This window comes from Lagopus leucura, unplaced genomic scaffold, assembly GCF_019238085.1.
Source record: "Lagopus leucura isolate 7727_CA_CO unplaced genomic scaffold, USGS_WTPT01 Super-Scaffold_100002, whole genome shotgun sequence".
Taxonomy (NCBI): domain Eukaryota; kingdom Metazoa; phylum Chordata; class Aves; order Galliformes; family Phasianidae; genus Lagopus; species Lagopus leucura.
Window position 1 is genome coordinate 19773414 of NW_024962263.1, and position 24912 is coordinate 19798325.

General features: G+C 41.0%; 2 protein-coding genes across 4 annotated transcripts in view; both read left to right on the forward strand.

Moving 5' to 3' along the window:
- RETREG1 (reticulophagy regulator 1) overlaps positions 1-12157 on the forward strand; it is a 60521-nt gene extending 48364 nt beyond the window's left edge. For all 3 annotated transcript variants that reach the window (XM_042869123.1, XM_042869125.1, XM_042869124.1), the window contains 5 exons: positions 1756-1840; positions 2387-2524; positions 4406-4470; positions 5374-5500; positions 7959-12157. In XM_042869123.1, coding sequence (XP_042725057.1) covers positions 1756-1840; positions 2387-2524; positions 4406-4470; positions 5374-5500; positions 7959-8470 — 927 coding nt within the window. In that variant the 3' untranslated portion in view covers positions 8471-12157. The remainder of the gene's footprint in view (positions 1-1755; positions 1841-2386; positions 2525-4405; positions 4471-5373; positions 5501-7958) is intronic.
- A 1753-nt stretch (positions 12158-13910) lies between these two features.
- Positions 13911-19246, forward strand: ZNF622 (zinc finger protein 622). Its single transcript, XM_042869337.1, has 6 exons — positions 13911-14552; positions 16004-16258; positions 16972-17134; positions 17860-17972; positions 18072-18215; positions 18373-19246. Exons 1-6 carry the CDS (start codon positions 13946-13948, stop codon positions 18498-18500), a joined length of 1410 nt encoding a protein of 469 aa, XP_042725271.1. The 5' UTR covers positions 13911-13945; the 3' UTR covers positions 18501-19246.
- Positions 19247-24912: the final 5666 nt, after the last annotated feature.

Here is a 24912-nt window from a genome sequence, read left to right on the forward strand (position 1 = left end):
AGGTGTCCATGGTAAAGCTTAGCAATAAAGTTCTACTAATTCAGCTGCTGGAACCTCACCAGTCATTCTGTAGAAGGGAGATTTAAATCATGACTATTTTATAAAGCTTATAAAAAGCAATCAATCAATCAATCAATCAATCCAGCACCATTCAAAAACGTGTGGGTTTTTTTTTTCCAAATAATTGTAGTTTGCAGTAAGGGCTGTATCGTACGTATTATATAATAAAAGAGAATTCTTCATATTTTACTGTGATAATTTTTCTTCTATACACCTTCAGGCATTTGATGCTTTTTTTTCTGGAAAAAAATGAGCTGTAGAATGCAGTTCATGAAGAAGCAAGCAAGAGCAGGGTTTATTCTCTCCTAATGGGAAGAGGATGATTATGTAGTTCTAGTCCAATGTGAAAAAGCACTCTTTTTCTAAGAAAACAGTAAATAAATGTAACAGCAGATAGTAGCAATAGCATTGTGAAAATGTAGATTTTGCTTTTACATTTTTATTGCTAATCATAAAAATGTAGAAAGAGAAGATTAGGGTATTTGTTTTCTTCTCTTTTGATCACAATTAAAAATGCTACAAAATTCTTCATGAAAGCCCTTAATAATAAAGAAATTGGAAACACGTAGTACTACACAAAAATATTAGTTCAGACTGAAAATACCAGTGAACAGGAGGATCAAATACATTTGAAAGGTATATAAATTACAAAAACACATGCAAAAAAATTCTGTGGTTAGGATGATGAGGTGATGTTTAAAAGAAGTTGGAGTATATTGAGGTAAGAAAATGCAATATTGGTATACCCAGTACTATAATTTTGCCCTGTATTAATGTGATCGAGTAGCTATATCTTTAAGATAGGTCTAATCCTGATTTTTAAAAGTTGATTTTAACAGCATGTTTTCCTTTCTTTTTCCAGACTTTGTTCTCTGAGCCGTATCACTATTTTGCAGTTTAATTATAAGCACATTAGCTACGTGCAAAATTTCTTTGAATGAGCAATTTTGTTACAGTTCAACTCTAAAGCAAATGAATTTTTACTGTAAACTTTGAACAGATCAGTTCTGTACTCAATATTGTGCTTTGCAGAAAGATGGCTGGATGTGGCTCTGGGCAGCCTGGTCTGGTGGTTGGCAACCCTGCCCATGGCAGGGGGGCTGGAACTAGATGATCCTTTTCAACCCAGGCCATTCTATGATTCTATGTATATCTCAGTTACAGGAGAGGCTGAATCTCAAATTTTGTATTTAAAATTCAGCTCTGTCTTGTCATTATGGGGTATTAGGGTGACCAGCAAGCATCAGAACATAACAGTTGTATGAAATAATACAGCAGAAATGTACAATTTATAAAAGGATTTCTTGCTTTTTTGGATGCATGCATTGTAAAATTGACCTAGCAATTTGTTTTGTTTCTTGCATATTAACTGTTAAGCCATTTCTGTGTAATGAAGACAAAATAATTTCTCATAATTTTAGTGGTTACTGAGCTTGTGAATAAAAATACCATGTTTTTTATCATAGAAAAGGAAATGCATTCTGACTAGCAAAAAATGCACTGTTTTATGCTTATTTGCACAAGAAGTGTTAATGCATTTCCTAATTAAAAACAAAGAAAAAAAAAAACCTTCTGTTTTCCACTGCATACTAGATTCATTTGGAATGCAACATTCTGGAGAATTTTTCTTTGCAAAATGATGTAAATGTTTATAAAAATGGAAATGCTAATGGCCAATTTTCATGTCTTTGTCAGTTTTGCCTACTAGTCTGCAGTGTATGTACATTTTTCACTGTCTTGGGAAGTTACATTCCTGGAGTTGTCCTCTCCTATGTCTTGTGTAAGTATGGTCTCTTTTCCAGTCACAGTTTATGAATGTGATTTGTTCATTGTTTGGTCTCTGTATCGAGACTATGTTTTATTGATAGTTACACATACATGCATATATACACATGTATATGTGCATACACAGATGTAGATTCTGACAAATATCATTTGCTCTTTGGAAGACAGCTTACAGGTTTTTTCAGCTTGTTGATTCTGCCATAATGTTGCATAGCCATGCATCTCAGATAGGGATGTCAAAATCAGACTAAATCAAGATGATGATGAATGTTATAGTGATCGTAAATTGTCCCTTGCTGGAACTAAGAAGGGTGTCATTTGGTGTGAATACCGTGGTATTGTTTTGTGGTGAGTTGGAGTGGCTCCCAGAAGATGGACTTATTAAGAGTTTGTCAGACACAGGCATTTCAATGTGGGCTATCTTATGCAAAATTAATTATATTGTGTAGAATTAATAATACAAAGCATTTTTGAATCTTTAGTTATTAACTTTTTATAAAGCAATATTTCAGTGCATTTTCTCTTTCTGTCCTTATCACAGTATTGTGTGCCTTTTTATGTCCCTTCCTCAAGTGCAATGAATTTGGACAGAAATTATGCAACAAAGTTAAGTCTGTTCTGATGAAACTAGATTTTGGAATAATGGAATACATCAACCAGAAGAAAAAAGAGAGATCTGGTGAGTAATTAAGTGCAGTCCCAAATAATGCATTTCTGTATGCAGATGTGCCACCTTGTTCGCCTTGCAAACAGTTTGACTTGTCCTGTGAAGCCAAATGTAAAGGTGTTTCTTACTTTGAACCTGGCTGTCATTAGCTTAATGAATGGTAATATATGTCAAGCATCTCAGTATAGTGACAAAAAAAAAAAAAAAAAAGAAAAAAAGATCTAATGGAAGGAAGCAAGGCGGGACTGATGGTTCTCTTCATATGTGATTAGCTGTACTGCTTGTAGATTTTCAGAAAAAAAGCCTACTTGATGTAAAGTAGGAAATGTCTATTTCTATTCAGATAAGGCAAACTCATCAGGAGAGAGAATCACTCAAGAGCACAAAACTGTACATCACAGGATTTTCACTAAGAGACTGAGCTCTGTTCTAGCATCTGTATCTGCCTTGTTTTACTCCCAGCAGCAACGAGAAAAATGAGATGTTTTCTTCCCCAAATACTCAGTAAGCATTTAAGAATTATAGTAGGCCATTAGCTTGAAATTATTCAGAGTTTTTAGTCAGACCAGGGAGAAGTCAGCTTAAAATAAAATCTCACCTATCTCACTTGAAATCCTTACAACCTCAGAAACCTTTGGATTTTAAGTTGTAAAGCAATTTCAGGAAAAATATTTTAAGTGGATGAGGTTGTCTTAAGCTTATTGGTTCTGATCGTTAAAACTTCATAGTTGTAGTCACTGTTTGCAGGTAGCCTAAACTTTTTAGTCAGCATTATCTCAGTAGATTTCATATCTGCTTTAAAATATATATTTCTTACAGCAGTTAATTGTATGATTTCCTGTTCCTAAACACAGTGAGATGAACCAGCTGCATTTTTTGTTTCTCTCACAGACAATGGAATAGTTGTTGGAAATAAGGAATAATGCATTGAATTGTTTCTTTCATGCATTGTTCCACCTTGTTCTAGTTTTAAGTGAATCTGGCAGAGAGAGCGATTAAGCTGTTGTTTCATAAATTTCATAAGCCAGTGCTGGAAAAATGGGCCAGTTTAGAGTTCTTCTTTCCTGCCTCTCATCCTGGAATTTAATTTAACCCAGGCAAGCTCCCTGCATTGCTTAACCACTTGGCTTCAGTTCATGAGTTCACACATCCTTGTACTGGCACAAGAGAAGAAGCAGCAAGTTGCAAAAACAGTCAAACAACAGTAACATGACTGTGCTTTCCAGTGCTGCTGGCTTATATTAGTTCAAAATATTCAGCAGATTATTCTCAGACAGAGAGGAAATTAGGTGAAAATTGTGTTTCTGTTCATCTTCTAGGAGCAACATTCTGTCAAACATCACAGGATGCTTTGTATGCATGTTTGCAAGAAATGTTATGAATGCAGAGTAACTGGGTGTAAAAAAAAAAAAAATACAATAAAATAAAAATAAAATAAAAAAGGAATGAATACTTCATGCAGTTATCCAGAAAACTGTATGTTTTCAGGTAAAAGTAAAGTAATGTGCTGGCGTCACTACACTGCCTGCTTTAACAGTATGTTGCGATTGCAGCTTGTACTGGCAGCATAGTTTAAAAAATAAATGTATATTATTGAGGACACATTATGTTAACGTGACCCAACAGAGGCTTCTGAAGGAAGTATAATACAGGTAAATAAATGTGTTTGAATGCATTTCAGAGCAGCGTTCTCTCTCCTGCCTGCACAATATATTTTAATAGATAGCTGTCCTTTTTCTCAGCCTTTTTTCTCACCTCCATAGCTTATTACATAAATGATACCTATATCAGTAGGTGAAAGTTTGCTGTGCTACCTAAATTGTGTGATAGAGAACACACACACAGTCTGGAAGTCCATTGTCATGAGTAGGATAATTTCTTTTTTTCTTTCAGAAACGGCAAAAACAAAAGCCACAGAAGATGACAGTGAATTAGACATATCAGCCCTGTGTCCTAAGGTGACTTTTTTCAGTCAGCCATATCTTCTTTTTAAAATCTGTATAGATAATATCTAGACTACTATCTAGATCAGTGTGTTTATTTTGTACTGGCTGTAGAATGATTAAACTAGACTTTCATAGCAAAGGCAAGCTGTTTGTATTTGCAGAAGTGAAATTGCAGCTAATTTTAAGAATTAAAATATAAAAGGGAAATGCATAGAAACTCTACATAATTTGTCAGATAATTGTTTAATCATTTGTCAGATCGTTTTCAATAATATTATAAATCAATATATTATCTACAAATATTTTTCCAAGTATGTAAGAGAGCAGTCTAATACCTCTTTTTTTCTCTCAATATGTATGGCAGACAACTTTTCCATTATAATCAGAACATCAGTTGTTAAAAAGGCAATTAGATTTCTAGAAATTCTGGCACAGTATTGGATTGATTATGTGTAGAGCCTGACTTTGACAGTGATCACCTTGAAGGAGTTTTAGTATTCTCAAATATATATATAATGGGATAAAAAATTGTAGCAGACATAATTGAACATTGATAAATTCTTACAGGATAAGGAGTTAAGATTTGACTGTGTTTCAGATACCTTGTGGAAGATGTTTTTGTTTTCATTCAGTGCGTTTCTTTATGCATATTTTGTATTTGCAAGCTTACTTTGATTTCATTACAGTAAGATATTACATTAATGAGTAATTGGAATCTCCTGTGCTTTAGCCGAATATATTCATGAATTAAGAAGAGGGATGGTTCATCTCTAAGTCTTCTGTAGTATTATTTTAATATTTCTACCATTAAACTTAAATAAGAGACAATGTATAGTGCTGTGATATGCAGGATACTTCTCTTTCAGTATCTAAACATTGGCTTCCTGTAGTGTGAACGTTTGAATTTATATGTAGGTTAGTCCTGCAGTTGTTGCCAAAGAGCTGTCAGTGTCTGACACAGATGTATCAGAAGTATCTTGGACCGATAATGGGACCTTTAACTTATCCGAGGGTTATTCCCCACAGACAGACACATCTGATGGTATGTAACAGCTCCATCTCTTTTATCAGCAAATTACAATCTTGTAACTTACCTGAAAACTACTGGAGAATTTGGGCACAGAAGTGTTCGGCCTTTTTTGGTTTGTTTTCATTTGTTTGCTTATTTGTTTGTTTTTCAATACTGAATTTAAATTTCATTCCAGTGTTTGTTTTGGATACAACTTCTGTAAGAGCTGTCTTCATCTTAAAAATAATGAAGTACATCACTAGGCATCTAAATACATAAGTAGCAGTGAGTAAAACAGATGCATCCAAATACGTGCCACATCTCTGCCACCAGACCTATTAAGCAAGTAAACATTTTAAGTTAGTACCAGTTCTTTTAGGAAAGAAGTGTATACTTTGAATGGCTAAACAGCCAGTTAAAGACATCCAGTCATGAGCTTAAATGAGACATTAAGACCAAGACTAGGAAGAGATCCTTAAGCATTTGTCCTGATCTAGTCTGGAACTTGAAGCTCGTGCTTTTTACAGACCAAGCATTCAGTTGTACTAAGCCTGAATAAATGCCAAGAACATCGGTAGTTTGGTGTAAACCTTTGTGCAGATTTGTTGCTCTGCTGATCTTGCACCTTTCTTCTAAGAAGTTCACTGAAAATGGCAAATGATATTACATAGCCCCATTATAAAGGCCAAATTAATAATGTAAATTATTTTGTTAATATTTCCAGTTGTAAATGGCCTGCATTGCATGATCATAAACTTGTAAATTGGAATGTCTTCAAAGCTGCTGTCTGTCTCATTGCCCCCAGCTAGTACTGCTGCATTGGTTATTCCATCCCAGTTGCAAGACTGCACATTTCCGGACTTCATAACATTCCCTTTCAGCCCATTCATTTCTCCAACCTGATGAGGTTTCTCACCTCCAGAATATTAATTGCATCTGCCCCAGACCAGTTCTTTCTGTCCATCGATTTGCTCAAGAGTGCACTCCAACCCATCATCCACATCATTAATAAAAACTTTGAACAGTGTTGGCTGCAGTGCCTTTCGGAGGCACTACCACTAATTGGCATCCAGTTGGATTTTGTGTCACTAATCACAGCTCCGTAAGCCTTGCGGTTGAGCCAATTTTCCATGCACCAAGCAGTTCACCTACCCAGTTCACTCGCCAATTATGCTGTAAGGAAGTGTGGGAGAGCATGTTAAAGGCCTTGCTAAGCGAGAAATAAAAAACATCCACTCTTCTGCCCTGCGGAGCACTTCAGCAAACTGGACATACACACAAGCAGGAGACCAGATTGGATGAATCCAAGGACTGGCACATTTCTTCTCAAAGCTCTCTGCATTTGAGCTGCCACTTTACATAGCCCTTCCTCATCACCTTTCCAGCCTCTTTTTCCAAAAGGAAATGAAGAAAATGATGTATCAGAGCTTTAGGATTCGCTTCCTTAGCCCTTATGAAAGCTCATATTGCTTGTTTTCATAGAAAGTAAGTTCAAATTGAATATTGTTTGCTTTCTCATTCAAACACTGCCTAGTAGTACTAGCCCAAAGTATTCCTTTATGCTCATTCAGGTGTATTCCACAAGCCATGCATTGTAGTCAGTATGCTTTACAGATTTCTAAAAACATGCCATTAAAGCAGTCATTAAAATCTAATTTTTTACTAGTTTGCACTCTGCTTTTATCCACTTGAATACATGAAACTATACCGGTCACCTGTAGTTTCCATTTTTCTGTTCCCTACTTAGCACAAGCACTGGACATGAAAGTGAAAAACTATGAATTAAGCCTTTACATTGTTTTTTCATCTTTGTTTAAACATTCTATTAAAATTTTATTACACTTTTAAAAGAATTATTGAAAATCTGTAATTTCTAATTTGTAAATTTGTAATTTACACATATTGTAATTTACATGTATTTGAAGAAGAAGACTTTAAAAACTTGTTACATTGTAATAGCGAGGACTTTAGGTGTTTGTTGTATTTAGAACTGGCTGTGATGAACATTTGCATGGGTTCTTTCATATACAGCCAGATATCACTTTAAAATGGTATTTTCTTCAAACAATACTGAAAGGAGTTGTTCTCAAGCAGTTTTCCAAATCTCCGCATAAATATTGCAAAATGACTTTGGGCAGAAAATTTTAATGTTGTGGGCTCACTGAAATGGGAAATGCAATATAGCTAAGTGCTTGGTTTATTTTTTTTGTTCCTTTGTTTTACATTTTAATCATTTTTAATGGGATTAGAATGATTTCCTCACACGGTACGAATTCAGATTCAAAGTCAGGTTGATATCAGGCAGTACAAAGTAGGTTGTTATTTTATTTTAGATGTAAGATAAAGTTCCACTATGTTAACACTACAGAAGATTATGGAATAATAAATGTATTCAAAGGAAAATTTACAAATTGCATTTTTAAATACGGCTGCATTCTGGGGGAAGCCTTTCTTGTTTGCTAACAGTTTCCCTCTGTTAATCCTGTGATAGATTTTGACCGACCTAGTGATCACGAAGAAGCTTTCGCTAGAGATCTCTCAGAATTCCCTTCTTTAGAAAATGGTGCAGGAACAAATGACGACGATGACTCGAGCATCGGTATGCCCATCCAGCAAAACAGAAAGAAAGAACAAATGTCTGTAAAGGCGGAGCATTCTTCCAGACAGAGTAAAGAGAGACCGTCCACCGCAGGGCTCTCCTTGCCTTTGACCAGTGACCAAACCTTTAATTTAATGAGCGGTATTGCTGGGGATGTCATCGCCGCCGCGGTGTCTGCTGCCATCAAAGACCAGCTGCAGTCTGTGCAGCCAGCTCCCTCACGCGCGGTGCCCAGCCTGAGTGAGGAGACAGACACCGAGGAAGCCGATGATTTTGAACTGCTCGACCAGTCTGAGCTTGAGCAGATTGAGAAAGAACTGGGACTTTCACAAGGCCAAGAAGCAGAATCCCAGGAAAAAAAGAAGTCTTCGGGCTTCCTTTCACATCTGCTTGGAAATCATTAACCTGGGAATTGCAGCTGGTGACATAAAGGAAATGAAACATAAAACACACACAAAATCAAATGCAAAAAAAGGAAAATTCTGAGCTGTAAGCTTTAACTATCACTTTAGATGTGTTGTAATAATTTCCCTTATGCAGAGTGAATTAACTGGATAAATATCAGCTGATACTGATAGTTTAATGTTTCTGGTAGTTATACCTCACTGTAATAGCATGGAAATGAATTATCTATCCACTGTTCGGTCGCAGATGTGTGTCGGAGGTCAGCTATTCGAAAGGATTGGGGGAGAGGTTTTTTTACCTTATGCCAAACATGCATTTTGGGGTCCTGAGCCAAACTTTCAACATTGGCAATTGATTTACTCATAGTTGCCAACCATGTAATACAAGTAATGGTTAACACAGCAAGGATGAGTTATCAGAGGATTGCAGTGAGATTAACTAAATCTCACCTCCTTCAGTCATGGCAGGAAGTACGAATCCCTGCAGTTACTGATATGTATTGTGTATCTCCTACCTAAGAATGCATTAACCAGAAGAAGTCTGGTTTAAATGTGTGTGCAGCACTATTGGAGAACTTGATTTAACACTTAAAAAACTTTGAGTTATATTGGATATGGTGATGCATTTCCACATTCTTTGCTGTTTTAGGCTTGTAGAGTTGTGAAGTGGCACGCTATGTGACTGACCACCTGCTGTGTTCCTTCAGAGTCTGGCCCTTGGCAGTATTGCCTGTGTAAAGTCAGCCAATACATTTTTATAGATGAGTTACTGTGTAATCTGAACAGTCTTTTGGGGAGCAGGTGGGATTGTTATTGTTTGGACTAGGGAAGATAAAAAAGTTAGAGGTGAAGAGAAGGGCTTTTTTAGCTGCCACTTGCATAATTCCAAATGTTGTGGGGTTTGTTTCTGTTTTGTTTGTTCATTTGGATTTGTTTTTCCCTGTAACAACTGCCATCACTTTCAACAAAAGTTGTACAAGCTGGATCTTGTGAGATACTTAAAGTACTTAGTGATTTGCTATGGAAGACACTCAGAGTCTTTTTCCTGGCATGTAATTTAAAACAAACACTCAAACAAAAATGAACTTGTTTCAGTGATTGACCATTTTAAACTCCACACGTGCTCAGTGAATGGCATGGGATCTTAAGAAGGTTACTCGTTTAACTTTTCCTAGGGCTTCTTCGTTCACCTTTAACAAAATCAAGTTGTAATACCACACAACAGTAATCAAAGAAATAGGAAGAAGTAAAGTTCATTTTTTTACTGTGACATAAACTGTTAGCAAAGTGGAGGGACCATGTCAGCTGCTACTACTGAAGTGATTTTCCATTTGCTGGCATTTTAAGAGGCGAATACTGTCATCTAGGACCCTCAGAAAGTTCAGCAACAGAGTATAACAATTTCTACTAATGTGTATGTGTAGGTAAACCTGTGTTTGAAGTTAACTCCATTCTAATTACTTTTTCTTTTCTTGAGGTGAAAAGGTAGGCAGATGGCCAAACAGATTGTAGCTAAAGGAAAGATGCTGAGAATTTTTGACACTAGCTTCATCGTCACTTGTGCTTTTGTGTCAGTAATGCATATTGACCGTGTTTGCTGTCTTTTACCAGTAAAAAAGTGAGCCTGTGCCTTCATTATCAAATGCATTTCGAATTAAGTGGATGCTGGATATAGATCACCCAAGTTGCTAATTTAAAATTATAGCATCTTACCATTAAAAGCGAGTTTCTGAAAATTATTTAAAAAACATGGCCACGTCGCTTTCACACTGTTAATTGTTCAGTTTCCTTTTCAGCTTCCCTCAGCCTGTCCTTCCCATTTGGAAAAATAGAAACAAAGGAAGCTTTTTCTGGAAAATCACAAAGTTTAAAGGCCGTTTATGTTTCTTAGACAAGAACATTATGTCCTTGCTGCGTGTACAGGGCAGTAGGTACAGTGAGAAGCCTACAACTTCCAGGATGCTGATGGAACTTTGCGGAGCTCCTAGACAAGGTGTGCTCTCTGAACAGGGGTGCTGGTGCCCTGGGAAATGACAGGCTGCAGGACAGGGGAGGCTGGGGAGGCAGCAGTCCTTTGTAAGCTTGGCTGGAGTGGGTGGGTGAGAGTGGCTGTCAGCGATGGCATTGCAACAGCGTGCACTTTACTGTCATTTTATGAAGAATACTTGTGGTCGTGAAAGTACCCAACGCTGGGCTCTCTTCTAGGAGAATAAATTAGATCAAGGAGGATAAGCCGTTGGAGGAGTTTATTGGACTTTTTGTAAATGATCCATTTTCTGGTTTCAACACAGATCAGTTTTTCTCCACTGAAGTGCGAGTCTCAATTTTCTTACAGAAACTAATAGCAAAACTTTGCAAGCAAATCATTAAAGATTAGGGACATTGTTGCTTATTTGAGTGTCTGGAATTTATCTGTTCTCATGGTAGTTGATTATATAGTATTTTTTATGCAAGCCCCTAAGAACTGTGTAATGGGAAGGAGATCATCTTGTAGCATGTGATATCCCTTCTGAAGTAGAGGAAAGATTTTTATTTTCTGTGGAATGTCTCTGCTCCCAAACAAGGGCTGTAGGAAACTCTCTGCACAGTACATTCCACAAGAGTTGGATAGCAGAATGCAAAGGAAATATATCTCTCTTCCATAAGCCCTTCCATCCTATTTAGTTGGAAATAACTTCAGAAGCCTTCATTAAGCTGTATTCTAGCAGCAGCCACAACATAGCCATTTTGTACAACTCTTGTCACACCAACTGCCCATGGTTCAACTTGTCTCCTTGCTAACCTTTGCCATCGTCTTCTCATCTTCCAAAATGAAATACAAGGGCAGAGAGAAGGTCCAGTGAGCACGAGGAGGTGTGTGGCTTTGAAGCCTGTGTTTGTGATGCTAAAGGCCGGCTTTTGGGTGCTTTCCAGGCCAACGCCAGCACAGTCAGGCTGTGGAGCATGGAGGCAAGCTCACACTGAGTTCGATGCCGTGGGATTTGCTCACGCGGAGCCCGAACCCCACTTGAAAACCTACCCACGTGTTCCTACACCTCAGTATCAGGCTGGGCTGTCAGCATTGAAACAGGGCTTAAAGCACGTGAAGTGCAGGGCGTGAGCACCTCTCTGCACCACGCGCTGTCCTGCTGGCCCCGCTGGGCACTGACCCACGGCTCTCCTGCTGAAAGCAGCACAGCAGGGGAACTCATTTGGCCCGAAGCGATCGGATCACAAACCGCTCCTGTTCTCTGGTTTGGTTTGCGCTTTTCCAGACTCCATCTCAGCACTCTGTGCACACTTCCCCCGCAGTCCCAGTGTGTGTTGGCAGCACTCCGGTGCACGGCACCCTGTGAGCAGCACCTCCGTAGTGGGGAACCAGAAACCGGAGCGTTACAAATCGTCTGTATTTACAGTACTTCACAGCACTTTACCTAGCTTGGTTACTATTTTGTAAACATGGAATTATTATACTGATTGTTTGTAAGACCATTTAATAAATACGTGTTAGTTTTTATCTTTCATTATATCTAATTGTATGTCTGTTCTCAAGATAGGAAAAAAAAAAAAAAAAAAAAAAAGATGGTGAGAAAAGCCTTCAGTCGACTTTTTGCCGCACTTTGTTTATTCCTTTCCTTTCCCTGATGTGAACCAGCGCTTGGCGGTGTGTCGGGTCACTCTGAATAAACGTTGATCTCAGCTCTCGGCCACCGATTGCTGATGTGGCGTTATTTCCCCGGGGCGGCGCGCTTGGGGCCGGCCTCCACGCCGGCAGGGGGAGCCAGAGGAGGCGGGGCGGGGCCCTGCCGGACGGAAGCGGCCGGCCCGCAGCTCGGACTTCCTGCGCGGCGCGGCGGCTGCGGCTCCACGCCTTCGGGTCAGCCGGCACGCTGTGCGGGTCTCTCGTGTCTCTGGGCGGCAGGTGCGTGCTCCGGGACGGGGGTGGCGGGCTGCCGCGGGGCACGGTCCGCCCTGGCTGGGGAGGAGGCGAGAGCTGGCACAGCCAAGCGGATCCCGAGCCGGAGTCGGGCTGCTGCGGTCGCTGCTCGCTGCGGGTCGGACCTGAGTCGGCTCCCAGAGCCGCCAAGGCTCTCGGCTCTTTTTTTTTTTTTTTTTTTTTTTCCGTTTCTCTTCCGCGTTTCAGCTGTGCTGACGCTGCTGGTTCGAACGCTGAACCGAATGGCAGCCGGGCCTTATTGCCTCGTACCCGCCTGGCGAGAGCAGGACCGGGTCCATCCCCGGCCTTCCGAAGGGAGGCGGTCACCCCGGCAAGCGTGGCTCTGCGTCACCCCGTTTATGGCAGTAAAATACGGGTATACGTGTAGGTGGGGGAGGGAGGTGCTCCGGAGGTTGGGGTCCTTCAGCGGCAGACAATATGTTTGTCAGCAATCAAGTAGGAATCCGCTTCTTGAAAACTGCTGTTTCAGACAGCAGCTCTCCATTCACTTGTCCGTCACTGAGGAGTCTCCCTTTTGGCAGCTGCTGTTCTTCTCCCTGCTGTCAGACCCCTCTCCTCCTCACACGCCAATTCTTTTGTTTCTCAGATTAACTATGTGGAGTAGCTTTGGCAGTCTCCAATGTGAACACATTGCTTGGCTGTTTGCTTCTTTTACCGTGTTCAAGAGATTCCATCATTTTTTCTCTTACGTGTCACAAAGTACTGAAAAGGAAGGGGGTGCATAGGTTTAGGGAGAAGAACAGAAGTTGGAAGTCTCTGCCCTCGTGGTCTCCAAACTGATGGCTCTGCAGGACAAAGAATGTTGTGAACAGTGCACACACCACTCCAGGATAGCTTGAAAGCTTTTTATTTTTAAAAGTAATAATTTTTTCTTCTGTCAAGCAGAAGTTCTTTACCAAGAGAGTGGTGAGGTGCTGGAACAGGCTGCCCAGAGAGGTTGTGGATGCCCCATCCGTGGAGGTGTTCAGGGCCAGGTTGGAAGGGGCTCTGGGCAGTCTGGTCTAGTATTACATGTGGAGGTTGGTGGCCCTGCATGTGGCAGGGGCGGGAGGGTTGGAGCTTCATGATCCTTGAGGTCCCTTCCAACCGAGACATTCTGTGAAGGCTGTGGGAAGTGGAAAACCAGTGTCAAAGCAGGATTTCCCTTTTCTGTTTACTATAAAGTAATTGCAAGTCTCTTCAAAAGCCTGTAGGTAATGGATTGCAAGCTCGATAGGAACTTTTCACTTAAAGAAAGAAGGGCTGTCAAAGTACTGCTTTTAGGGCAGAAAGCCCTATTTTTGATCTGTCTGAGCCCTGGCAAGCGCAGCGTGTGCTGAGTCCAGAGCTGGGCTGCTCCAGTGCCACTGTGGTACCAGAAATCTCTGATAACTACCTGATCCTCCTCATAGGCACAGTTATCACCAATGTTAGCAAATGGCACGATATCTCTTACGCTGCCTTACTTGGGTGCCATCCAGGTGATGTCGGGTTGATTTTGTTGTTGTTGTTTATTGGTGTGATTTTATTTATTTTTTTTCTTTTTTAGCTTTCCAGTAATGGCCACCTACACATGCATCACTTGCCGTGTGGCTTTCAAGGACGCTGACATCCAGCGTGCCCATTACAAAACCGACTGGCACCGCTACAACCTGAAGCGCAAGGTTGCTGACATGCCTCCTGTCACCGCTGAGAACTTCCAGGAGAGAGTCTTAGCACAAAGGGCTGTGGCTGAGGAGCAGGACAAAGTCACTGCCACCTACTGCACGGTTTGCAGCAAGAGATTCTCCACCTTCAACGCCTATGAGAATCACTTGAAGTCCAAGAAGCACCTGGAGCTGGAGAAGAAAGCTGTTCAAGCCATCAGCAAGAAGGTGAAAATATTAAATGAGAAGAACCTGGAAAAGGGGCTTGCCGTGGAGAGTGTAGACAAAGATGAAATGAATGCAGCTATACAGCAAGCCATCAGAGCTCAGCCATCCTCATCTCCAAAGAAGGCACCCTTACCTCCTAACCATGCAAGCGGCTCTCCAGTTCCTATGGAAAGCGCCAGTCCATTGCACAGTAAAGAACGAACTGAGAAGCCTCCGCGGCTGCAATGGTTTGAACAGCAAGCAAAGAAGCTGGCAAAACAGGAAGCAGAGGAAGAAGAGGATTCGGAAGAAGGTAAGGCGGTAAGCATGCTGTCAGTGGATAGCTTGGGGTAAGCTGTGGAGCTGTTTGTTTTGTGCAAAAGCTGCTTTTCATTTCCTGTGGCTGTTTTCATCACAGAAGACCTTCCTGTTAAGTTTTCATTTTAACAGAGCGTTTCAGGTCAGTTCACGCTTGCAGGCAGAGGCTCTTTATTGCAGTGTCTGAAGAACCAGCCACACAAGACACTAATGCATGTGAAGGCTGAATGTAAAGGCTGTTAACAATACGAGCACCATCTTCTGTGTAAAGTTCCAGGAGAATTCCAGGGCTAACACAGGTTACCCTAAAACTGAAAAAAAATCTAGTGCTGTTTATTGCTTTTGTACTATGGTTCACTTTCCTGCTCTGTTGAAGGCGGCTTGGAGTGCAGGTTTTGTTCTTCACTGCCCATCAAGATCAGAGGAGGAAATTTGCTCCTTAGCCTGTCGCGGGGTGGCACAGCTTCTCAGCACATTGGTATCTATAATAAAAATAGCTGAGGAAATGTCACCCCTACTGCCCCTTCTGCTCCCTCACCCTCCCCACCTGTGTGTACAGCTCTGCTGAGGCCAGCCTGGAAGGCAGGCAACTGAAATAAGCAGAGCTGCAAAACTCCCAGGAAAAAGGGTAGTTCTAACCTGGACGCTGCCAGTGCTGTAGTTTGCAGTGCAGCTTGCAAATGCATCTATTACAGCATTAGAATGAGATGATTAAACTGTGTCAGTAGTTGTGGACAGGAGTGAATGCAGTGGGAGCATGCTATTCCAGCTTCAGTATTGGAATGTAGCTGAAGCATACTCTTCTCCTGGTGGTTGTAAATATCTGTCATATTTGGCAGTGGCTTTGTGCATTTACAAAAGGTCAAAATAAAGAAGTTAAGAAATAGTACTACTATGGGGAATTCAAGCCCTTCCTGATGATCTTTGAACCTCTGGGGAATCTGCAGTTGCTTGTAGTCTGTATTGAGCATGGCAGTAGTTCTGCAAGCATGTCAACTTGTTAGTAAATCCTGGGTAATTCTGGTAGCTCTCTTTTTGTTAAGGATGGATGTGTGAATGGGAGGTATTTGCTGCTAAGTCGCTGCTGGAAATGACATTTTTATGTTTGTGACAGAGCTGTATTGTTTTTAATGAGGCATGCACGTGTTCTTGTGCTGTAGCAAATCAAATGTAAGGCTTTGAAACTGCAGTAAAGCATTAATTGTTGAGAAAATGGAGGGACAAAAAACTTCTTTATGAGCAGTCTTGAGTTTTGCTGTATGTTTTTACAAAAGGAAATGTTTTACTGGCAGTGATATAATCTTGTGCCTGGAAATAAGCATGTGGCACTTCCTGGAAAGAGTAGAGAACAGTATGTTCAATTACAACTCATTTTTAACTTAATTGGTAACTACCGTGCTTGGAAGAAATAAGTAAATAAATATTTCTTAACCTTCCATTTCAAAGGCTGGGAAGACATGGATTCTGATGAAGACTTCGGCTCTGAAGAAGAGATGGAAGGCGTGGGAGAAGAGGAGGAGAAGCAAGCAGAAGCTGAAAGCACTTGTGCCATTGGGGCCATACCGGTCACAGACTGCTTGTTCTGTTCCCACCATTCCAGAACTCTCACGAAGAATGTGGCCCATATGACAAAAGTTCACAGTTTCTTCATTCCAGACATAGAGTACCTTGTGGATCTCAGAGGACTAATAAAGTACTTGGGTATGCCTGTAAATATCCTCTGATTTTAACTGGGGTAATTAAAGACTTACTGCTTATTTTTGCTTGGATACAGCTTAAAGTGTGTTTGGACATTGCTTGTTTGGATTTTATTTTTTTTTTCTTGCACATCAAGAGGCTGTCTAGTTTAGCTTTTTGTTATAGGGTTTGCTAGGGAGGGTGAGAGGAAAACTACTGTGCAAGCATGTGGTAAGACCCTGTAGGTCTTATATGGTGTTCTAATGCTGAAGATGTTTTTCAGCTAACACAAAACTGAGGATGCAACTCAATTGCTGAAGTGTGCATTTGAACTGTTTTGTACTGGGGGAGGTTCTGAATATCTAGTGAGTTGTAAATGACTCATCCATTGACAGTACCAGTGAGTAAAAGCTAAAAGCTGTGCAGAAAATGTCTTCCTTGAAGTCTTGATGAGAATAAATTAGTTTGGAAGTATTGCATAGAAGGATGTATTGGAGGTATGAAATGTTTTATTGAGAATACATGGTGATCCATACCTTGTCATATGAATTCTTTCAATGTTAAGGCTTTGTCCCTTATGCCATATGATCTAGGCGTAGGAACAGCAGGAAATGAAGGACTCAAGGCTCTTCCTCTGTCTTCCTGCCTTCAAGCTGGGAAGTTTACATCACAGAGCTGTTAATTACTGAGTAGACAGGCTCTGTTCAGACTAATAAGTGTCACTTTTTTTTCTGCAGGAGAGAAAATTGGTGTTGGGAAAATCTGCATCTGGTGCAATGAAAAGGGAAAGTCCTTCTACTCTACGGAAGCAGTACAGGCTCACATGAATGATAAAAGCCACTGTAAGCTCTTCACAGATGGAGATGCAGCTTTGGAATTCGCAGACTTCTATGATTTTAGGTAAGGACGCTTTTCAGTTGAACTTTTCATCAGAATCTCCTACTAATATTTAAAATTTAGTCCTGTTCCTGATTTAGATGCTTAGTTTGTGTTGGTGCTTTGCCACCTTTCTAGATTAGTTTAACAATGTGATTGATTCTTCTGTCTGCTGTAGGCATATTAATGCCTACATGAAAATATATTTTCAATTCTGTTCTGTATATTTGTTGTTACTGTTTAGATTTCAAAGATCAAAAAAGATCATAAAAGGATATAAATGCAATTTCTGTTACCTTTTAGGTAGATTTTGGGCTTACAACATACTCAGGATTTTTTTCTTTTAAGCAGTTGGATTTGAACAGGATTGTTATGGTGTAGAGGCCTCTTGTTGAACTACTTTTGGTTCTCCTCAGCTGTGATCATTTTGGTCAGAAACGGCCTCTGTTGTGGTGAAGTGCTCCCATTCATCAGTTGTGCAGAACTGGTGGCTTTTCAGAATAAAGAGCTGTTAAGCATGTAGTAACAGAGCCATACTGGACTGTAGAACTTTGTGGAGGAAGGGATGACTGTCATCAGCCTCTGTTCAGGAGATGATATTACTGGATAGAACACTCAAACCATGGTTGATGAAATATGACAGTACTTGGGACTTGCTGTAGTTGTGGGTGGTGGATCTTTTGTGTATTGGGTGTGGATAACTGTGGCTTCTTGCCACATATAAAACATACACTACTGCTGCTCCCCAGGAGCAGTTACCCTGATCACAACGAAGGGCAAGACATGGAGGTGCCTGCAGAGCTCCCAGCTGAGAGAGAATTGGAATACGATGATGACACCATGGAGCTGATCCTCCCTTCAGGTAGCACAGCATTTGTCCTTCACACAGTTTTCGTAATACTCTTGATGATCATTTGTCGGAAGCAGCATCATTATGCTTAATCTTTCCTCCTTTGAATAGGTGCGAGAGTGGGTCATCGTTCTTTAATGAGATACTACAAGCAGCGGTTTGGTCTGTCAAGAACGGTGGCTGTTTCTAAAAATAAGAAAGCAGTGGGTCGGGTGTTGCAGCAATACAGAGCTTTGGGCTGGACAAGCCAGACAGGTAAGTGACGTGTTGAGGTTTTGGCAGAAAAAATGAAAAAAACCTTGCCAGTATGGGGAGAAAACGTGCTGACTTAATTGCAGAACTCTAACCTGTCTTTGTAAGTAGTAACCCTGCAAATGCGTATCTGTCTTTCTCTTCTCCTTCCTCCCTGAAGGGGCAGTCTTTGCTCAGAAGCGTGATATGCAGTACTTGCAGAGGATGAAGTCCAAGTGGATGCTCAAGATGGGAATGAGTAACAATGCTACAAAGCAGATGCATTTCCGGCCACAAGTTAGATTTTGAGTACCCCGAAGAACTGCCTGCAACAGATTTTGGGAAGGGGGGTTTGGTGTTTCTGACCTGCGGATTCTGTTATTAAACTGGACTCGGTTTGTAACAGGTGTCAGAGTGCTGGCATGTTTCCCTGTCTATGAGAGGATGTCTTGCAGGATGCCTCTCTTCTGTTGAAATGATGGTTCACCTAACTTAAAGTGTATTTAATGAAATATATGGCAGAGTAATAACCACAATGAACGAGGATGTGTGCATCCCATCTTGCTGCCCATTCTTTGTGAAATACCTTTCTGTAGGGCAGCTGACATTGTCATTTGTATGAATATCTTGAGTTTCCAGTTCTGTGAAACAATTGAGGCCAGAATAAGATCCTCAAAGAGTCAGTGTATTAAAAGTATGTATTTGTTGTGCTAGACATTGACTAGCTGGGTCTTTGGGACTTCTGTCCGGCACCAGCAAGGTGAAAATTTGAGAGCAGAGATTCTGGGAAGGTTGAGTGATAATTATTTGAAGAAATACACTTATGGAGAACACAATTGCACGATGAATTTTGCGTCTGGAAGTTGACTTTACTTGCTTAATGCTCCAGCTCAAGGCTTGATTAATAACTTACGGTGCAATTGGTTTACATTGAAGTTCAGGAATTTTTGTTACCTAAAAACTGCTCAGAATTACCATAACGTGCAGGTGAATGTCAATCTGAACTTCTGAGGATTTGTTAAAAATTTCCTAATAAAAACTGTCGTTAATACTGATATCAGCTTCTGTTTTTCCCATTGAGTACTTCTGTTTCTTATGATCTTGCTGAAGTAAAGTGACTTGAGATATATACTGGGTGAAATGGGGCGTTCTTCTTGCCAGAACCGTTCTTTGCCACTTGAGCAAATGACCTGTTATAGACCAGCGTAGAGAAAACTTGCTTGTTAAAGAGCTCAGGCTTTGGTGCTAGCACTGATCCTGGTGTTGTAGATATTAAAGGCTTCAGTGACCTTACCAAGTTCTTGTGAAGAGGTGGGCAATTACACACAGACTGTTGGCTAGCTCATGAAGCCCCTACGTTGTTAAGTGTATGCCACTAGAAAATTGCTATGTCCGTTCATCATGTTAGCTGCAGCTGTTTACAGTCAGATTGCTTCCACACTTTAAGATTTTTCTGCACTCCCTTGCAGTGGCTTTGATTGACATGATTTCAGCATCAGAGCAGTACTCGTGTAGCTTATAGAATATCTGAAGCTTGCATTAAGTATGAGGCTTTTGCCTCATAGGTAGTTGTACTAAGCGTAGCTTAGTGTGGTTGCTGATGCCTTTGATGTGTGTATTGAGGAGGGTAGGCAGAAATAATGGGACAACTGATGAGATGATACACAACTTTGAGTCCACAAGGTTCAGGCTGAAGGCACGTAGATTTTGCTGCCCTCCTTAATGTGAACGGGCAACCAGAGGAAAGTGCTGTTGTCGGTGCAGATTCATCCCCAGCATCCCGTTGCTTAGGAAAGGATGGGGATCTGAGTGCCCTCAACAGTCTGGTTTGGAAGGGTATGCAATGTGAGAAACGGTGGTTGTTTGCCAAGTCACAGGGAAGATGAAATAGGCAGTCTGTAATGTATCTGCCTGTGGCTCTGTTCTGTACTTCCTATTGTCACTTAGAATAAAATGGAGCAATAACAGGAAAACATACTGATACATTGAAGGAGGAGGGTAGTAGCTCTGTTTAATTCCAAGATGAAAACAGGTGCCTTGGAAAACCAGCAGAGGGCATAGGGTAGCCTTTTCCAGTCTTGCATTTACTATGAAAAGGAAGTGTAGTATGAATACATTCACACAGAGTACTGATAGAGCAAGGGAGCAAAGTTCAACACAAGTAATATCTTCATTTAGGTCCAGGGAGAGCACTGTTAGTAAAGGACAGTAGGAACAAGTATGCAGATTATCTGCAGTATTCAGCAACAGGCTGCAGTTGCAGGTACTCCAGCTTTGTCAAAATGTCTGAGAACATTTTTTATTAAATGTGCTTCATAGTATTACTACTTGTTTGGTCAGCTGCCTAGCCTGAAAATTGTACAATGGATAGCTGAGAGCAGCTTTTTGTTCCTTGCCACAGAAAGAACTAGATTTCCAGCTGTGCCATAGCCTTCCACTTGTACTCTCCTGATCTGACCTTGTGCTTTCTGGCTCTTACTGGCAGAATGAGAAGAGAATGAAGTCTAGGGGCAACTAGACTTGAGACAGACTGCAAATGTAGTGGGCACTCTGAGGCAAGAATTTCATGGTATCGTTGTGGGCGTGCTGTTCCCAAAGGGAGGGGGTTATCCCTTTTCAAGCTGGTGTATCAGTGGTGGGAAGAGCATAGGAAAGGTATTTCAGTTTGGGGAAGGTTGGATGTTCTGCTGCTTGTCCTGTAATTAACTGCGCATTGAAGTGGTCTTGATGCTGCATCAAGCATTGCAGGGTAAATCAGCACAATGAAAGAACTGTTGAAGCTCCTACAGTACATCTGCCATCTCCTTTTTGGGAGTAGGTCTTCTGTTGTAAGTATAAGGTATCTAAAAGACAGAGCAGTTCTAGAAGGGAAAACGTGTATTATCTGGAAGGGCAGAGCGAAGAGTTGATGGGATGCGAGTAGCGGAGATGCAGAAGAGTCAGATGAGTACAGCATCCTAACAACTTACCACACTGAATTTGCAAATCAACAAGTAAAGATCTGTTTCAAGTGAGCACTTGCTTTAAGAGTGTGTTATTGATCCATAATTGGTTTCCACAAGCTGGAGGACCTCAAATGTAAAAGAGTTGGACTGTTGCCCAAGTAACATCTGGTGCTTGAGGGGCATCAGAGTGAGAATCCTTGCTACAGCTTTTAGGAGGGTTTTTTGTTTGTTTTTTTTTTTTTTTTTAAATCTATTGGAACTGTGCTAATGGGCTTTGTCTGCTCAGGGGTTTGGTTACCTTGCTGTGTGCTGTCTGTATAAAGCTGCAGGTGAAAAACTGCACTTCAGGTGAGGTTATACTGTTCTGACCCACAATAGGCAAGAGGTTAGAGGTAAGCAGCCATAGCTGGAATATAAGTCACCAGACTGTCCTGAATCCCTGCAGCTGACAGAACCTGAGTAGCTGAGATGGCAAGCTGATGGTGCCTCATGTGTCAGAGCAAGCCAAATAATCTTTTTTCAGCAATCTGATCCAAAAGAAATGTCTGCTGTCTCACCCACTACCTCCCATACTACCCCTAGTAAGATGCAGCAGCCAAGAGCTTCAGGAATGCCATCAGCAGGAACAGGAGACCTGTAACCAGTTTGGTGTTAAAGATTTCAACATGCCCATGGTACAACACTAAAAATAGAATAATAGATGCTGGCTGAGCCTGGAAGGGAACGAGAATCACTCTCCTCTGAAAGCAGTCAGCACTTCCCACTGTGATATTATATGAATTGTCCCAAAAGTGAAAAGAGATCAGGAAACCAACTTTTAAATAGCAACTTTACCACACAAATATTTGTTGTATTACACAGTATGCATTTGTACAGTTCTCTGATGCAAGAAAAAGGTGTCCAACACTGAGATATACTTTGCATCATTTATAACACTTGTATTGGAAACTTGCAGAACATTTGCAGGATAAATTACCTAATCCTATGTGTGAAAATGGGAGGCTTGCTATTCCTATGTCATGCATTAGCAAACAAAAGTCCACATGTTCCAGGGCACAGAAGCACACGTTCACATTTTCAGATGACCTCCCATCTTAACATTCCTTACCTGAAGGATCTTCATGAATCAGGTTTGGGTGGAATTACCAACAGTAACTTGGGAGACAAAATCAGCAGTGACAAAAACTAGTGTTATAAAGCTATTCTGCCAGTTCAATGAGGGCTTTTGACGCATACCTGGAAGACTTCACTGGAAGTTTACAAAGCTGAGTGGCTCAGTCAGTAGTTGCTAGATGAATAGAAGCTGCATTTGTACAACAAAAGACTAACCCAAGCACCTCAGACACCTAAGAAGAATGCTGCAGGGTTGGCTGTCACTCAGCTGCGGACCCATTTTCTGGGAAGCTGGGAGGAAAAACGAAGTCTCAGCATGCATGCTGTGGCTTATCTTTTAAAGTGCTGCAGAAAGGGTCTCTGCTTGTGCAGCACGCTAGTATCAGGCTCTGCAGCTGATGAAAGTGCAGCTCTAAACACTAGCTGAGGCCTGAGTTCAGTGTCCTCGCCTCTGTTATTTCAGTTTCTTTTAAGCCAGGAAAGAAGGCATGCTTGTAAACCTCGAGGCCAATTTGCCTTCTTACTTTGCTCCCCCTCAACCAAATCCCACTGTGCAAAAACAATTTTGTGTTTCCCATCCCAGCCAATGCCTGTTAACGACTTGGCAAGGTCTCTGTAGTCATCTATACACATCTTGGCTTCTTTTTTTTCTGGCATGGGTACTTTCCACCCTTACATTTCTGCTCTTTACAGCCGTGAAAGCAATCTGGATTTCCTGGGCAAGATCTGCCTTTGATCTCACACAGTTCTGCTTCACTGAACTCCACTCGTACGTTAATGGGTGGGGCAGCTATGTGTCTGCTTATGGCATGTGGCACTGAATATTTTGGTGTAATATTTATTGAAATGTTCTGAACTCCTGATATTTTCTGACATCAATAATGGATGCAGTCATACCTAGTCTCCTTAATTCTCTGCAATTGTCATGTTTCAATACTCCCTGTTGTTCAAGTCACTGTATTTTAACTAATCTACTCTTGATGAAGTGTGTACTTTCAAAGTACAGAAGATGAGGAATAGTTTCAGTATTTTTTTCACGAAGTTGTAAGCTGTACCTACTGGAATTACCCTCATTTGGCCATAGACTAAGAATAAACACGGGCTGTTGTTTTTATTCAAACAGTGTACGGTAAGCTGATCCCACACAAAAGTGCCTGGTGAATGGCATGGTCTTTTTTCTTCTTTAACAGAGGACAATTGCTAGCTACATCTTTTTTTCCCCACTGGCAGAAGGCTCTCTGTCCCACAGAGAAGTGAGTTGTAAGATGCAGGGTTCTTTCTGTCATCCTTGAATGCTTTATAGAGAATTGCTAACAGGTCTCATTAGAAGCCCTATAGTTCATGGTACAGTCTATTTTTGTCTGTGTACTTGTCCACCTAGCTGCAGAATTGGGCATGTCGAGCTTTGGTTTGTCCCTGCCTCTTCCTGCAGTGAAGTGAATGTGGTTCTAACTGCAACACAGCCTCTGGCAGAAAATAATGGAGTGTAGGATCAGCACAGTCCCATGTTTGCCTGGCCCTACTTACAGAGCATAGAGAGAGGACTGGTAGACTCAGCTGAGACTACATCATTCTCTAGCAAGGAGCAACCAAGAGCTATCTAATGCAGCATCTCACCTTGCCCCGTAGCCTGGGCACCTGTATCGGTTGTGGTCTACATCACAGAGTGCTCTCCTGAGGGCAGGTGTTTTTCAGAAAGCTGAATGGATTTGGGTGTTTAAGTGCTTGCAGGAAAGTGCCAATTTTTGAATTAATAGGCCAGCTGTTCAAATTCTTTGTTACTAGGTAGTTAAACACAGAAATCAGCCGTATGTCTTAGTAGCTTTATTTCAAATGTCTTGGTCTTTTGGCCCTACCATTCATCCTTTCTTTTTTTTTTTTTTTTCTTTTCTGTACAGTGGCATAGCTCCAATAAGCAATCCCAGCACAGTCATTAGGAATAGCTGAGGTGCTGTGGGTGAGATTACAGCCAAAGCAATATGCTCATACATCAGTTACTCTGGGTCACGTATAGAGGAAAATAGTGTCAGAAACTGCAGTCATTCCACCTACAACACTTATCATGTCCCAACAGCAAGATCATGTGTACATAAGAGGCCACCGAGCAGACCAGGCACTGTGTAATTTAAAATTCCACCTGTTCTAACAATGGTGGTACCCTGGTGCTGTGCACTTGTGCTGCAGCCTGTAGCACCTTGTTCTCTTTGGCATTTCATGATGGGAGTAGCGCCCACAGCTGAGTATGGTAGCCCAAAATGTCATTTTGTTCCTTAACACCAGCCCTATTAGGAGATCAAATTTAAAAGAAAATAAAATAAGCCCTTCGATGACTCTAGCAAACAACAAAAGGAAATGGCATAGAAAAATAACTTTTTTTTTTTTTAACAAGTTTTGCCTCCTGCAGTTTGTATGAGCAGAGGTGGATCACAGCTTGCATTCCCTTGTGCCCACTGAAGCAAGACATTCTAGCATGCAGGCTCCTGAACTTCCAAGCCCGTATATATGCCTGTCTGTGACAGCTGCAGCTATTAAGGGGAAATCATTCAAGCAGAGAAAATAAATAAATCCTCCATTATTCTGCATAATATTTTACTGGCTCATTGACTTTGCTGAAATACTCTAATTTGGACTGGTTTGGCTGGTGATGTCCAGCAGCACGCAGA

Coding starts and splice junctions, on each gene's coding strand:
- ZNF622 (XM_042869337.1), top strand. CDS start 13,946: ATGGCCACCTACACATGCATCACTTGCCGTGTGGCTTTCAAGGACGCT. Junction 17,135..17,859: donor GCAGACTTCTATGATTTTAG/GTAAGGACGCTT, acceptor GCTGCTCCCCAG/GAGCAGTTACCCTGATCACA. Junction 17,973..18,071: donor GGAGCTGATCCTCCCTTCAG/GTAGCACAGCAT, acceptor TCCTTTGAATAG/GTGCGAGAGTGGGTCATCGT.